The following is a 17,731-nucleotide window of genomic DNA, read 5'->3' on the forward strand; positions in this document are numbered from 1 at the left end:
GTCCTTCATGTCAAAATCTAGCAAATTTTTATTGTTCCTAGCTGTATGGCCTTTACTTACAAGAACATACTGCAAGTGGTCTATGCAGGATGACACGTTTGCTTTACATGATTTTACAAGCAATGTTTTTCTCCCTCCAAGCAATCTTCCTTGAGGCCAAGCCACTCAGACCAGTCTGCAACATGGCCTCTGCTGGGTTGCCTTTAATTTTCTGCTACCTTATGTAATTTTTTGTTTATTTTATATTAAAAAAAATAATAGGAAAACATTAAACACCACTTCCAAAACAGACAAGCCATCATTATATTGACAAAAATAAAAACAACTCAAGCAATGGAGATATAGCTTAAACCCCTTCAGACACTCTAGAACAATCACATATGAGAGAGAGAGAGAGATGTTTCTTAGCATGTCAAAGTACTTGTATTTTGGGGATTATTACATTCATAGAAGGAAATTTCAGAATACTGAGTATTGTTTTTTATCATTGAATCAAATTTAATGATAAAAGCATGAAACAGCAATAGTGTCACACACTTAAAAAAAGAAAAACTGACAACATTCATTACTATGATACTACATAATAAGATCTTCAGTGGCTATTTTGGCATCTCAGGTAGCTTCTAACTGTCTTTCTTCTGAGCTAAGGCCATATACCCCACTTGGCTTCAGATGGAGTCTCCCCTTGCTTTCACTATCTAACACACTGCTACCGCCTCCCGGCCTCCTTTTCTTCCAGGGAAGGGGAAGAGCACAAACAAGAGCTGTGACCTTTCTCATGCGCATATCCCAAGTCAGAATGCCCAAATGTTGACCCATCAAATCCTACAAGATTTTTCTTTATTTTCTTTAATGAGATACCAAGGTACTATAGTGTGCTGCAAAATATTACAACTTTTTCTTTACCTTTTCTTCCTTTTAAGCTCTTAACTTTCTATTGTGCATCTTAATGATTACATTCCTAGCTTCAGGTTGCTTCAGACTTCCACACAGATACTGATTTTTTTTTAATGCATTATAAGAAATATTAAATAAGTAAGCTTTTTACTGAACATCTATTTGCTCTCTAAATACTGCATAAAGATTGAACACAGTACCACAAATAGTGAAACTGCGAATGGGTTGCTTACTTCTAAACATCTCTTCTATTAAAGGATATTAACTTCATGGTATTTGCTTCAAAAGCTTTGTCACATTTCTAGTCAGCTAACTTAAAGTATAAAATTATAAAAAGCTGTAAATTCATCATGGCTCTTTCTTTATAAAACCTCATTCATTATTTTTCAATACTTTACACTCTTACAGCACTGTACATAAAGCTTTTCAGGATTCTACTTTATATAATGGGTTGGGTCATCATTTGAATAATTTTAACTATTGACAGAACATTATAATTTTCCTTTCTCTTCCTCCACTAATCCAAAATTCATGAGAAAAACCCCACAAATTAATTGTCTGCAGAGCCTCTCACACAGTCGCTATTCTTAAACGCAATTTAACCAATGCAACCAAAGCATTTCAGAATCACTTATGATGTAACTACATTGTCTCACCTCTTTCTGAATATGGAACAGAAATATTTATGTGATTCTGTGCAGTGGAGATTGGTAAAACAAATTTGTAAATATTTATCCTGTAAACCTCCATTACTATGGCACAAAATTAACGATACAGACACTATAGGAAATGTAACTAGGATCTACCAGGAAATTTACTGGCAGGCATTACTCTCTGGATAGAATGAGTATATGGCAAATGCAGTCCTCTTGCTGTTGTGAGTGAACATAAATAAAAATGCTAGCTAATGAGACAGTTCTGACAACTGCTTCATAAAATAAACATAATAGGTTTGCGATCTTTATCATGTACAAGACCAAAACTGAGTTTCCCACTGCACTGGAATTTAAATGGTATTTCTCTTTGCTAACGTTCCTTATCAGAACTTTGAATATTCTCACAGCTAATCATGATTAAATATACACATTTTCATGTGCGTATTAATTACAGGCAGGTCAGATCAATGCAAGAAGTGTGTCACTAAATCAGACTGCTCTTGCTAACAGAAATTGAGGTCATTGCTGCTATCATTTTCACTTCAAAATAAATCCTCAGTTAATTATCTTTCATGTCCAAAGGTTCTAGCTCAAAAAAATGTACAAGCGCACCCTCATGAGCTGCAGTCATCTTCATTTTCCCTTGCCCTTTTATCATAAATGTTGTGACACTGTATTTGATTACTTTATCCTGAAAGACTTGAGAAGTCAAAAAGATTATTGCATTGTTCATGTAAATTAGCCTCTATGAGAGCTCTTGTCAGCAAAAATCTTTCCAAAGGGAAAAGATGGTTATATGAAAAAAACCCAGGTATCAGTTGGCAGATGAGTAAAGAAAAGAACATACTTGGGGCAGAAAGGTAGAGTAATGAGGTGTAAGAACCACCTTTCTAAAGCATTTGACTGCTGCAGGGTAAAATTAAAAAGTTTAAAACTCTGTTGCAAGGATATTTTAAATACTATACTTAGGAGCACTGCAGGCCTCAAGCAGCCCCCAACACTCTTTACCGGGAGTTAGACTGGGATAAAAATAACCAAGAGCAGCAGCATACCACTTTTTCACAGCAGTGTGTGGCCACTCTCCTCTCCAAGAAATACTGAAGAATATTTCACAACTCACATATGCTGCAGATAAAGCAAATACCTGTGTTTTTTTCTAAAATGGTACACCGTATTTTTCTGCTGAGTGTATGACAGAGTAATAGTGAAAACTATCCTGCCTACCCCATTTTCTTCTAGCTGCATGGGGACATGTCCCTGCTAGTAAGGATCATCCCCACTGTTTTTAAGGCATCTGTACATGTTGAAGCCTGATGAAGAGATGAAGAAAGGAAAGGCTTCTTGCAGGAGGACTTTATAAAAACTAGCCCTAATCAGAAAATGAAAACACTTTACAGCTAAATAACTGCTTAGCTGAATGGAGAAGATAGAAAATGTGATGCCTTAAGCTAATAGTCACAGATTTTTATGACCAAAAATCCAACTAAACACTGCAGCAAATTGTCACTCACCAGAATAAAACCTGGAACAAAATGTTAAGACATTGCTAACCCTAATATCCTAAAACTAACTTCTCTGAACAGTTCACAGACTGAAATGTTGGAAGTGTTAAAAAATCCCACAATTGGCCTCCTAAAGTTCATCAATCCATTTGCTTTGTTTTGCTGGGGTTTTTTTTTGTTAAGCTGCAGAATGGATTTTAAGTGATCCTATTGTCCCAAAAGATTAAGTCAGAAAAGGGCTGGAAAAGGGGTGATAGTTAACAAACCTCAGAATTGTTTCATACTGACTATGTTAATGATACAGTGCAATCTCTTTGCCCCCTACTCTCCCCTGTATTTCACAGTGGACATTACGATACATATGGACATGATAAAATAACAGCGTTCCTATGCCATTACTCTTTCTTGAGTGACCCAATGCAAAAAAAGACAAAACAAAACAAAAATCCCCCCTTTCTCCCCTATCAATTTATGTGACTGCAGCAGAAAAGAAAACAAAATAAACAATAACAACAACAAATCAATGTATAAACACATTTGTAATTTCTTAAGATAAATGCCTAATGGGGCCACATTAGGGAATATAAATTCTGGCTTTAAGATTTTGACAATAACTCCAAACAGGATCTTCTACTATGGTAATATCCACTCCTGACAGGCACTTAAACATAGCAATGACTCAGAAACGTATGCACACATCTACCAACATAACCTGTTAGTAGATACAACTGAGCTTGTTCGGCAGAGTTGCTAAGGATGGAGTTCATTTCATTTTTGGTAGATAGCCTACCCTAAGCTACCTGTTCACCCCTGCAGTCAGCAGAGACATGAGCACATCTGGTAGGCAATTTATTCAATCCAAGCTGAATGCCTAAGACAGCTAGGATCAATTTTCTTACAAAATATTGATTACAAGCTTACATTTTATTATGGCATCAGGCACTACAGAGGTGAGAGTTTCAAAAGACAGCCCTCCACTCTGACCTGGATTACTGATACTGCAACCCACAATCTATTAAAGGCTGGAGTGATATTAATTATTTGTACTCAGCAATGGAATAAAGGCACAATCTTACATCTGTCACAGAAAAACTACATCTAAATATGAGTCTGCTGCTTCAAGGGAGATTGTGTGTGAACTTAAACACATGCCTGTGTATTCTGGTGACTTAGCCTAAAATGCTGAAAATTAGGCAGGCTATAGACTTTATCCTGGAAACAAACATCTGTGTCACACAGTACAGTAACTTAACGTAGTACTATCTTAGTCTCCACAGTGGTCTTGTTACATTAGATCAGTAGGACAGCTGAGCAAAACACCTCCACACCTTGGCAACTCCGACTCCCAAGCAAGCACTATGCAGCCAGCCAGCCCATGTTTTTAGCACTGCACGTCTGCAGCATGCTCCAGGGCCTGTAGCTCTTGCCTGTCTCATCTCCAGTTCACATGAACAGTGCCTCAGTCCTCAGTTAACTTCTCTCTTTAACAACTCATCAGAATCAGTACATCTGTCCCAACGCTTTGGCTTTTGACAGAATTTCAGTTCACTGAAGGTTAATGCTTATCTTTATATTTCCTTCCATTCACCTAAGCAAGCAGTGAAGACTGGATTACCACAACTCTCCTAAATTTTACCACAAAAGAAGTAAATGAATGCATTTCTTTTGGGACTTGTATTTGCTGGCAGTTAGGAAGTGTTCAGAACTGAAGTATTTTCTGTGACTGAAAACAGAGAAGACTACAGCTAGCATGTTAATCACAAAGTAGGTATCTGTCTGAGAAAAATGCCATTAGCCTAAAAGCCTGTGAAACATCCAGAATCCAGAGCTGGCATGGGCTGTGGGGAGCAGTAGCCTATCGAGCTTTACAGAAGCAAGGAAAGGTTCTGGCAACAGTGAGACGGCAGAAGGCAAGATAAGAGAAATGTAACTGATATTCACAGTCTTATCTAAACAGAGGCCCCTTTATCTAAAAAAAGGTGCAAAGAAAGTTGTACTTTTAAAAAGAATGTTAAAGCTTATGGAACTCATCTGACAGGAGTCTGCTAAATGGTACTAAAAATCACCTACATGATGCACAGCAGGTCTTTCTTTCTTTCTCTTTCTCTTTCTTTCTCTCTCTTTCTCCCTCTTTCTTTCCTTCTTTCTTTCTTTCCTTCTCTTTCTTTCTAGTCTTTTCCTGTATGCATTTTGTCCAAGTACTACCACAACTGAACACTTTGTTTCATGCAAAACATGTGCAGAGACATCTTGACATTTTTACAGAGAACAGAATATATACATTTTCCCTCTAAAAATGTTCATGGGTTGGGATTAGGAGATAGTGAAAGAGGAGGCAGCATCACACCTGTAAACCAAAGCATGTCAATCTGCACTGCTGTATTATTTCACTAAACTTAAAGATAAAATAGTGAAGAGAATGATTCAGTATCTTGCTCATACATCACAACAGGAAGACTTCATCCTGGGCCAATAGGCTGGTAGTTAAGAAAAAGGTAAATTTGGCTGTAGTCTAACTAAAAAACCAACAGTCCACACTCAGTCACTCACACAGTTTCATCTGCAATTTTTCAACATTAACAGACATAAAAAGTTCTGGCAGTTTTGCAAAAGACAATCAACCCATGTAAGAAGCTTCTCTTAACTGTAAGAGACTTAGTTTGCTTACTTTACCACAATATTTCCCAAAGTCTTTGCCTTCACTGGTTCCTTATTTTCATCCAGTATCATCACTGTAAAAAAGTAATATAGGAAGAGAACTCCCATTAGGTAGTGTATTTTTAGATGGAGGACAGTGTCTTTCTTCATGGCTATCAACTTACATCACACCTCAGAATGGCAATACACCAAGCAACTAAAGGAATTAAGTAATTTGTGAGTGGGCAATCTCATGTAAGGAAGAAGTTCTTCACTGTGAGGGTGGTGAGACACTGGCACAGGTTGCCCAGAGAAGTTGTGGATGCCCCCTCCCTGGCAGTGTTCAAGGCCAGGTTGGACGGGGCTTTGAGCAACCTGGTCTAGTGGAAGGTGTCCCTGCCCATGGCAGGGGGGTTGGAACTAGATGATCTTTAAGGTCCCTTCCAACCCAAACCATTCTATGATTCTATGACCTTATTAACATCCAACCATAAGGACAAAAAGTCTTAAATAATACTTGTGCTTTGGGAGCAGAAATAGCACAAACAGAAAACTAAAGAACTGAAAATTAAAGGTCAAATTCATACTGGAAAATCTAAATTTCCAAATACCAAAGGACCTTTCAGATATGTAACATACAAGAAAAAGTGTGCAGGTAACATGAGTAAGAAATAACAGCTAAGATTACTGGAGGCTAACCCAGTTAATGTGAGAAATACTATTAGCAGTAAGTAAGTGTGTCTGTTTTCCAAAGATGCTCTCCAGCTGACAAGGCTTATTCTAGTCTAGCACAAAGAGGTAAAGTAACTCACAAACTACCCACAGCCGCACAGCAGGGTAATGCTAGAGTACAGTGAAGGATCCAGAACTCCCAACAGAAGCCTTTTCCTTGGATGACACTGGCCCATCACAAAGCATCATATCCTGGTACTGAGGTTTCTGAGGAAAAACACCTGAACTAGCCTCTTCTGTGCAGTCATCTCGGAAGTCTACAACCACCCATTCCATCTGAAGGTGTGGGCATAGAAAGGAATGACAGATATCAATAAACTTGGCCTCTGATAAATGGAATTAAACAAAGTGAAATGACTAAAGCATGGGAAAACAGGGAGGGAACATTTTGACAGATTGGGCTGACATGGATTTAAAAACATGCCTTTTGAAGCCTGACCAAGCAAAGAAAGCAATGTGCAGTTGGATCTATATTACTACAAGTAATCTTACATTCTGTATTAAAAATCTCCAAAGGAAATGGGGAAAAGAGGATGACAGACTTCTGACTAAAACCCCTGCTAAGACTCTTATAAGTAATATCATATCCTATCTGTCCAAAGAATGCCAACAACTGTAATTTACTATTTCTGGCTGAAGATGCTCCTTCATAGAGGATGGTAATTTTTAAGTAACTGAAGAGCCTGCTGAAAGCAATGGCTCAGCACATAAGACACAAGCAAGTACACAAGGTCAGTTTTACAAATCAGTGACTTGGAGCAACTGGGATAGGATAATCGAAAAGATGAATGGACACATAGAAGACACTTAAGTAAAACAGCAAGAATGGCATAAATAAAACCCATTTATAATCTGTAAACACTTTTTTTTTTTCTTATATATTTTTAGATGTTGTAAGAACATGTGTAAAAACATAGTATCATTAGACTTGGAGAATTTAGGCTCAGAACACACAATGAAAAAGACACACTTACATGCAGCTTTCAATGCTCTCTACTGTTTTTTTCCTATCTTTAGTATACTAAAGTAAAATCTAATCAGTTTATTGTAACTATCTTATAGTAGCGATTCCACCACTTATTCTCCTCCCTACAAGCACTGTATTTCAAGGTACAAAAATTCAGGGAAGGGGGATAATATACTGCTCACTCCTGAACTACTGTTGAACAGAATTAATTCTTCAAAATGTCAGACTTGCTTCAGTTTGAAAACAATGCAATGAAATTATCTGGAAAGGGTTCAAGTAGATCAAAGGGAATGCACAAAATAATGTCTGATTTGAGGAAGTAGAACTAGAAATTAATATAGTATCTTGATTCACTTTTAAACGCAATTTGTGCCACTGCACTTTGTAATCATAGCTAAATACTGCTTTTATTCTTTATATACTAAAAAAATCCAAATAAATCAGTTTATTTTAGCAATACTGTAACAGGAAAGTTGTGCTTAAAAAAAGTATATTTTTTAACTTTCCATTTATATTGCAGCATAAATACAATACAACTTTAGCAATGTCCAAAACCATCTATCTTCTAAATGGCATAAGGATCTCTTCTAATTAATATAGTAACAGCAGCAAAACAACATCAAAACAGAAGTGGGTGACAGCAAGACAGCTGCCAGTACAGAGTAATTTCAAGATCCACTATTTTATGGCTGCATTACAAGACACAACTGGCCTCAAACCAAAGACTGAAAGAGGTAAAGTTCCTTCATAAATCTTTAGTGAACTTTAGTGCTCATTTTATGTTTCCCTTTTAAGGCATGCTAAAGACATTTCCTTCATTCTATCTAAAGAAATTCTTTACTTACACTAGGCCCAATGTTCCAAAAAATCGATAGGAAATTTTTGTATTCTTGCTACTCACGCTTTTTTCTAGGCCTGACTATCATTTGATAGCGCATGTGATGCAATTACATTCTTCTACTCTTCCCTATTTATTACAACTCTGGACAAACTTCACAGCTTTGTTTTAATGTTGTTTTTAAGCTATTGTTTGTCTTCATGCTGTAACTGTAAATGCCAAAATCCAGAGCTGCAGAAAATGCTTATTTTCTTTAATGTTCACTTCCACTTGTACGTATTAGAAGAAAAAAACAGCTTAGCTCTTTCTGCCCAGTGTTGTGAAAACTTTTCCTGAAGATCATTTGATCTTTAATGTAATTATTTTTTGGACTTCCAAGCAATTCTTGAAAACTGTGTTAAAATCAGGGTTCCTGAATATGAAAATATTTTTGCATTCTTAATCCTGTAGCTTCACCCTCTGCATGAAAATACCTGCCATACAATGAGTGCTCATCCTTTTAATGTTGGTCCATAGCCTACCATTTCTCCCAGCTGGAAATGAAAATTCTCCAGAAGTATTGAAAGATAATGTGCTTAACAACTCTCTCAAATATGAGCCCATATACCTGTACAAAAAGGCAGAAAAATGACTTTGATTTTCTTTACAAAAGTATGAGATGAGTTTAAATAGAAGATTTATATCCTTCCCAAGCTATTTGTTAGTTCACTATGACATATTTGTGGAAGACAGACCTCAGTAAGAATTTTCTTTATGCACTTCAGAATACTCCTCATATCAAATTGTAGGGCCAAAAAAAAAAAAATATCTAATCAAGCTAATCAATGTGTCTCTGAGACATAATTATTCAATACATCTCCCAAACCAAAACAATTTAGCCTCTGAAAATTGATAAACACAGGTATAACAGAACACTTAAAGTGCAAGTTACAGCAATTACTTCTCTAGTTATCATTTCCTCTTTTGCTTATGGTTATTACTAGCATTTTTCTTTCTGATTTGCCAATACAAATTTCATTGCTGCTCTCATTTAAAACAGTGCAACTGTACACAAGCCTTAAAGCACAGTACTTTTTTCATATCTTTTTTATATCCAGTGTAGAAGTACATGTTAGTCCTTTCGTATAATAAAGGTAGAAGTAGTTGATCAATTTTCTTGAGCATAACTGAATTTCATATTCCATAACACACACAAAAGCAGAGCTTTCTGTTACAGGAAGGAGAAAAATGTGTTAAAAAGACTGTAATTTGCTTTCTCTACAAGGTATGGAAATTAAAGAGCACTTACTCAGGAATATAAGCAATATTCTTTTCTAGTAGAATGTTTAGTACAGTCTTACCATTGTATCCCGGCACTGGTTTTCCTGCCTGTCCAGGTGGAGGTGTTGTAGAGTTCCCCAAACCAATACAGGAAGCAGTAATTGCAGAACCAGATTCTGTTAAGAGAACACAAATATTGTCAGTTAAGATTGTTCTTAGTGTCATTAAGTATTTATTGGTTTTAAGTTTTGCTTCTAGTTCAGCACGTCAAAATAATAAAATAAAAATTCCAGACAAGCAATGGAAGATTCAGAATTCAGGAGCTTTTACATCAATCCATTCTTGGTTGATTATCTTATCCCTGTAAAGCAATATCAAAGTGTTTGTTGTTCTATTTTGGAGCTACACATTCAGAGGTCTGGAAGGTGAATAAATGCCAAATCTTTTCCAAGACAATATTGGTGAGGAAGACTGGAGAAGAGGTAGTGCCTAACAAAATTTACTGTAAATAATGAAATCAGGAATATCTCTTTTATAATCCTGGAGATCTCACTAGTATTTCTTGGTGAGAACTATTCCAGATAATGAAAAGGTTCAAAAAGAAACAGGATAGAAAAGTCAGACCTAAATTTTCAGTGTTCACAAAATAAACTCAAGAGAAACAACCCAAGAAATGAAAATCAAACTGCTGCAAGATTTTGTGATCATAATACAGATGTTTTCTCCTCCTCCACCTACAAACATTAAAGTTTTACTAACCACAACATTTTGGAGTGGGTTTTTTTGAGGGGTGCAGAGGAGATGTGAGAAGACAAATGTCCCTCAGTTTTTGAATCTTAGGAAGATATACATTCATCTCACTGCCCACCAATAAATTGAACACTGGCACTGCATGCCTTTGCTCCCTGAACAGAGCCCAAAGAAGTAAGGTCTAGAAACCCCTCTGAAGCACCAACATAAAATGTCTTTTCCAGAGCTTCTAAATGAGACACCTGTAATGCCTACGCCTTCCTAATTATCCCCACAGTTAGGCAGCTAGAAATTCCTCCCTCCTCACCTTCCTCTTTTTCTTAAGAAAGCTCAATTTCACATAACATTTTTATATTACAAGAGTTGTTATTATATAAGAGGAATAAAAACTATCAAGTCATATATAACAGAGAGTCTAAGTTTGAAAAAAGACCAGTTGCTCTTCTCTCTTTCCCTCTAAGAAAAAAATCTATAGAAATTACTTTTAAATGCTGCTGTAACTCTGAGCCACAGAAAACAAAGTGTAGGTGGTTGTAAATATTACCAGAAACACAGTATGAGACTATTACTTTAAAAACATGGCTTCATTATTCTGGAGAAGTCCCAAGTCTCAGGTCACTTGGCCTGGAATTCATAGTCCACACCACCCTCAAGTGTCAGCACAACAAAGCAGGTTTGTCTTCAGCTCTGTATTTATATCTGATCAGTACGGTCAAAACTATTTTCAGTTCTCTTGCATTACGAAATTACAGTTGTTTTGGTGTTTCAGCTTCCACAGAATTACTTTGCCACTTCAGAAGTTGTTAAATGTCTATTCAAGTGCTAAAAGAAGCAAGAAGAACAACAAAATTACAGAAACTTGTGGTGGTTTTACATCAGGTGTTAGTAAGTAGTGAAAATTAGCATTAACCTAGCACAGTTAAGCTACAGCCCAACTCCAGCTGTGGGACACAGAATGAGAACCATCAACCCTCAATCCTAATGCAGACAGGCTAAAAACTCTACTTAGTTGTCTCCCCATCGTTCCCTGTTCCTTCTTCTACATAATGCACATTACCCACACAGTCGTATATCCTGATCTTTTCTTCCAACACACAGAACACACAAGCTACAACTACAGTGGTGACACAGTATCAAAATGATCTAACATACTCCATCCGTGATCACACTGAAAGTTGCAGGAAGAGAAACTCGCAATTTATTCAACAGTTTGTGAGCTTAATTTTCTGTACAGCATCTATACTGAAGACTTTTTTTCTCTTTTCCTCAGAACAGAATAAAAAATGGTATTTTTCTTAGAGAACAGGGAATTGGAAAAGACAGTGGAAGGGACAGTTTACTATTTGACTGTGTTAGGAGGAAAAGAAGGCATAGCATAGAATATATGTTGCTTTACATACTGCATGGCAAGAGCCAAAAACAATACTGCAACAGATCACATGAGAAAGGTATTTTCCTATCACCAAAACACAGTAATTAGGTTTGCTACTGAGAGGTAGGGAACACAGCATCACTGTTAACCTGATGTACCAGTAAGATTTGTATGAACTGGGAATTAATAATCATTTCTAAGCAAGAGCTCTCAATCAAAAAACCCTGAGGGGAGAGGGAGAATCTGAAGTTTCTGAAAATTGGTTTGGATATGACTCTCTGATACACTGCTAATGAAAACAATATAAACTAGAAAGAAAACGTCATCTGTATTTGTCCCTGCTTTTTGGACAACAGTGAACAAGACTGAATGAAAGTCCACTATTCTAATCAAGAATCACGAGTTCTAAAACTTTGTGAATAGGTCTTTATAATTGCTGCTATTTCTTCTATTGTCTTCTCAATTACCAGTGAATATAGCATTTTCATATTTACCCAGTGCCGTACGTTCAGTTCCCATGAATCAGTAAGACTTTTTATATACACAAAAAAAAAAAAATGGTTTTTTGGTGCTTGGACCAGATACTAATTCAGAGAGGGAATCCCAAAAGCATCTGCTCTTTGTGTTAGGGTAACAGCTCCTGAATGCTAAAGATTCCCTTACACTGTAGAAGCACAAATGAGTACTGTCAAAAGATAGCATGAATCCTTTGTGCTGTTTTTTGGGAAATCAATCCATATCTTCCAAACAGGATGCTGGATTGAAATATCAATTTCCCAAAACGATCAGAAAACAGTACACCCTTTCTAGGACAGCATTTTTTATCACAGAAAAAACAGTCTGACTTGGAAGTGGAATTCAATTCAAAACCCTGCTGAAACAAAATCATCACTGTTCAGAAGAATACAGAAAAATAAGTACTAATACGAAATTTTCCTTACCAATTATGTGTAATACAAGTATTGTGTGCCCCTTTTATATATTTCCAATAAGTAAAGTTGCTTAAGAATCTTTAGTTTGAATTAAGGTTGGTTTCTTTACAATTCAAATCTGGACCTATATGCAGGTTACGAGACCCAGGTCTGAAAGTTAAACCAGCAACAGTTTGAAGAAGGATAATGCTTGCCAAATGGAGACTATATTCCACCTATCCCTTACATCAGGCTTCTGAGTGTAGAAACAGACACCCCTTACCTGACACTCACTTGTTTATAGTTGCAGATTCTCTGAAATTAATGTACAGCATCTAGACAGATTCCCAACACTGAAGTCTTTAGGAACTTGCCTATTTTTAATGTAAGGAAGAGAACAATGGATTTGTCTTCCAGTCAGTCCCTTCTGTAAACATTTAGGCACTAACCTTCCACTCACTAAGTTAGCAAATTAGCTTTCCCTCAGGCTGTGGAAGGGACAACTGGATCATAAAAACAATTTTCTTTTTGCGTAACACCTTATGATGTAACAATGAAACAGCTATTTAGAAGATAAACGTTTTACACTGGAAGAGCAATGTTCCACAACTAGTCTGGTAACTACATTCAACATCTGCTCTGAATTATAATGGAATGAATATACATACCTCTGAGAATAATGAAAAGCACTTCACTAAGACTTGGGAGAGAGTTAGTGAGAGATCATCTTAAAATCATAGCTGTTAAAGTGTCCCAAGTCCCTCCTTATGCTTTTACTTTCAGGATAAGGGCTGATGTAAAGAAATAGTCCTTGAAATTCAAAGATGTTATGTTGTTTTGTCCCGCTCTACATGTAAGTGGAAGATATTATTTTTAAAATATTTCAGTATTATTAAGCGGACAAGTAATGAACAGTCCGATACAGGCATTTTTGTTGCATTTGCACCTCTGAAAGCAATTCTCATGCCAGAGAAAGTGCTGCTAATGTAGAAGCAAAAAGCGCACTCTCTTACAAGTAGCAATGGGAGTCTGTGAGGGTGTAAAGGCCTGACTTTATTCATCAGAAAGTTTCCACCTGTCCATGTGCCTCACTTGCAGAACCTGTTCTCTGCCAAATGATGCAGAGAAACAGCTAGTAAGTTCTGTGCTCAAAACTGTCTTGCTCATTCACAGTCAACAGTCAAGTTCAATCAAAATAAACAGTTTTGAAATAACTCAGGACTTTGAAGATGAAAAATGCTCTGTACCACTTACATTCCTGATATATTATAATTTCTAGACTGTGTCTCATGTTCCTCAACATAATAGACTGTCACACTGCTGAAATACTGTATTTTCTGACAGGATATACTTAGGGAAAATACACTGCATTCTGACATTAATATTTGAGTTTGGGCTGCACTAAGTGAGTAATGTAAGGCTGCCTGGTTTGACTTTCTTAGGATGCAATGCATAGACACTGGAAGCATGCAAAGGAGGTGGGAAGTTGTCATGCAGCAGGAGAAAAAAAAGAGAAGAAAAAGGAGCAATTGTCATACATTAACACATTAATGAATGCAATAAATATATTACACTAAATTCTTACTGTGGCAGTGCTGTTTTAAGCAATTCTCCTGGCAAAGCTGTCATTTTGGTTGAGAGGAATTAAAGGAATTACTACAGCAGAAGACAGCACTGATAAAATGAAGAGGAGGGTCTATGGAAGGGAGAAAGCTTAGGCAGCAACTGATAACAAATGCATCCACAAGCACAGGCTCCCTCACACAATGGTAATTTTAATTATGCCAGAAAGGGCAGAATGAAGAATTCAATAAAGTAACAGCAACATGCTTTCTGGTATGGCAACAACTACTGGACATCCAGGAACAGAAAACCATAGTACCAGATGAATTATAGCACTCAAAATCTGCATCACAGCATACCATACTGCTTCCTTATAACAAAACTAAATCTAACACTCCACAGGAATAATAGGTATTGGCAGGGTCCTGAAAATTCAGGGGCCAGATCATCAAGTATTCATACAGACCTCATTTCCTTTACTCTTCAGCATATGACTGTGCAGAGCAAAGCAGTCAGTTTCCCTGCCAGTTCATCATCACTAAAACTCAAGCAAGTTTCTAAGTCTCTGACTGCACTAGTGGTAGGTGGCCTCGCTCACAACTTGTGATTTAGCACTGTTAACTCTGACAAATTCTGTCTAGATAGCCATGCTACAGGCTGGTAGCCCAAGCATCACTTTAGTCTTATGCTTACTGGTCTTGGAAGATAATTTCAGATAAGTATTTTAGCCTCTGTGTAGTACAGCTCATCATGCCTTTAGCATGGACTCAAAAATATCTACTATATAATTTTGCCACAAAGTTTTCTTTATCCCTTCCCTGGAAGAGATCTACATTTTCTGATCAGCTCCAGGTTGGTGCATGCTGAAGTATTAATGTGTGGAAAGACCAAGTACACCTGGCTAGTGCTAGGTATTTAACTACAAACAGTCTGATGCTAATCATCCATCAACATTAAAACAAGGAGATGACACCTGGCCACTGTTATCCCAGGGCACTAAAGCGCACAGAGGAGAACAGGTTGCTGGGCTGTCAGATGGCAGACTGTCACAAAAGTCCACAGCACAGTTGCACCCACATTGTTAGTACATGTTCATATGCCATGATTTTTGCCACCTACTAAGGGTAAAGGCTAGTGAAATTATATCATGAACTTCTCCACCCATTTTACTCATTTCCTCTTCATTTTGCTTAAGCCTATCAAATGAAGTAAAATTTAATGACAAGAGTTTATATTTAGTGAAATTCTCATCGTCTAATATATTTAGCAGGGTACCGCAGCAAACTATAACAGAAAAGTGAGAGGAGCCACAAGGAGACAACGACTGAAGAATCTGGAGAGCTGTAAATTCTTAAGGATTCCCTGGTTCAGTTTTACCAACTGTCAGAAAGCAAGTGTGAAATTAAATCCAATCACACATTATGCACAATTAGGTTAGATTAAAGACAATCTATCATCCTAAACTGTGAAAGGCTTTCCTGGCTAGTAGTGAAACTTCAAAAACTCTTTCATGCATCATTTGGTATTTCATTTCACCCCTTATTTCTGAGGAGGATGACAGATGCAGCAGAAAAATTCTTGAATAGTGATGGTAATTATCATTTATTTTTCCTCCATCTGACTGCATTCTTAACTCATTTATCTTGTGACTTAAATGCATGCAGCATTAACACAATAAATATCAGGTGCATAGAGAATGTCAAAATATGGTGAGTAGCAGGAGTCCACCTTACCAAAACCCATATGAAGTATCAAATTTTAGGTGAGGTATGCAAATTGAGTGATTTGTAATCAATACTTTCATACTTGTTTTACAAGGTGTTTTCTTACTCCTTACAAACTTACAGCTAGGGTAAAGAATATGTAGTAAACGAACTGGAAAGAACTTCAGTTAAGACTTTCTTGCTCGAATACTATTCAGAGAGACTACCACATCTAAAGCATGGCATCCATCAGGCTGCTTACAATTTAGATTACATTCATTTGGCAGAAGATCGGAACAATTTGCTACCTTGAGGTGGGATGGCTGCAAAACATGTTTGTTCATCCCACTAATACTCTACAAAACAGTGTAAAACCTCTACAAGTTAACTGTAAGCCTCATGGAAAAACAACAGTGGTTTTCACCTATTCTTCACATCCAAGTGAAATTAAATTTGACCTTTCTCACATTGTTAAATTATATACAGAGCCTTAAAAAACCTCTACTTAACTGTTTAACTTTCTCTATTCAGAAACTGTAATGTAGAAACTTCACTTGGAAAACATGGAAAAGAGATATAAATGGGAAATGAACCAATCCATTTTTTAAAGGGTGACTAAGGAAACCAGAAAGATCCATTAATTAAACAGACTCTTGAGTACAGATGTACTTGAACAGGACAAATCCACTGCACAAAAATTTGCTTTTTTTCTGGTTATGACTAATTGCTGTTCAGTATTCACTTCCACTTGAAGTTCTCTACATTATTTATGGTACGGTAGCACCAGTGGTACTCTATCAACAACAAGGCCATACGCTACAGACACCACAGAAAGTGGTTATTGTCTGAAACATGGCACAGATGATAGCTAAAAGGGACAATGATGTGACAGCCATATTCGCTTTCATTATTCATTATATGAAGGATGATTTTGTAATTAAGATGCACAACTGGACACTGCACAGTTGACTTGAGCTAATTTAAATGCACATCAGTGAAGATAACTAAAAAAAAGTGTGGTCTCATTATCCTTCTACACCTCAGCTGTACATTCCCATCTTCCTTTTTACCCCATTTTTACATGGAAACGGATTGAACTGATTCAGATTAAAAAAAAAAGAAAAAAAATTATTATTCTTTCTTTCAGCCAGGTTAGTTTTTGCCTAAATCAATGCTCTGATTCTGCTCGTTGTGTGGCCACACACATGGTAGGACTGGCCTAAGAGCAGAGGTACAAAGGCAGGGCGCCAGAGATGAAGGAGGGATGCTCCGCTCTGTCTTTCACTGGTGGTTTGCACTTAGGTAAGTGTGCTGGTTTTGGCTGGGGTAGAGCTAATTTTCTTCATAGTAGCTAGTATGGAGCTATGTTTTAGATTTGTGCTGAAAACAGCGTTCATAATGCAGAGATGGTTTTTGTTATTGCTGAGCAGGGCTCACACAGAATCAAGGTATTTCTGTCTCTCACCCCACCCCACCAGCAAGTAGGCTGGGGGTGCACAAGAAGCTGGGAGGGGACACAGCCAGGACAGATGACTCCAACTGCCCAAAGGGACACTCCATACCGTATGACATCATTCTCTGCATATAAAGCTGAGGGAAGAAGAAGGAAGCGGGGGAGGTTCATTGTGATGGTGTTTGTCTTCCCAAGTAACCGTTATGTGTGATGGAGCCCTGCTTTCCTGGAGATGGCTGAACACCAGTCTGCTGATGGGAAGTGGTGAATGAATTCCTTGGTTTGCTCTGCTTGTGCATGCGGCTGTTGCTTTGCCTATTACTCAACCCATGAGTTTTCTCACTTTTACTTTTCTGATTCTAATTCTCTCCCCCATCCCACCAGGGGGAGAGGGAGTGACCGTCTATGTGGGGCTTAGTTGCCAACTGCAGTTCAACGACAACAGTAAGCTTAGACCATTCACAAATCACACACCCAGTTACATACCGCC

The 17,731-nt window shown here is 37.3% G+C and overlaps 1 protein-coding gene across 3 annotated transcripts in view; it reads right to left on the bottom strand.

The window, feature by feature from the left end:
* ACSS3 (acyl-CoA synthetase short chain family member 3) overlaps positions 1-17,731 on the bottom strand; it is a 95,437-nt gene that overhangs the window by 12,426 nt on the left and 65,280 nt on the right. For all 3 annotated transcript variants that reach the window (XM_074825429.1, XM_074825431.1, XM_074825430.1), the window contains exons 10-11: positions 9,570-9,665; positions 5,724-5,787 (exon numbers count right to left, since the gene is read on the bottom strand). In XM_074825429.1, coding sequence (XP_074681530.1) covers positions 5,724-5,787; positions 9,570-9,665 — 160 coding nt within the window. The remainder of the gene's footprint in view (positions 1-5,723; positions 5,788-9,569; positions 9,666-17,731) is intronic.

Source organism: Strix aluco, chromosome 5, assembly GCF_031877795.1.
Source record: "Strix aluco isolate bStrAlu1 chromosome 5, bStrAlu1.hap1, whole genome shotgun sequence".
Taxonomy (NCBI): domain Eukaryota; kingdom Metazoa; phylum Chordata; class Aves; order Strigiformes; family Strigidae; genus Strix; species Strix aluco.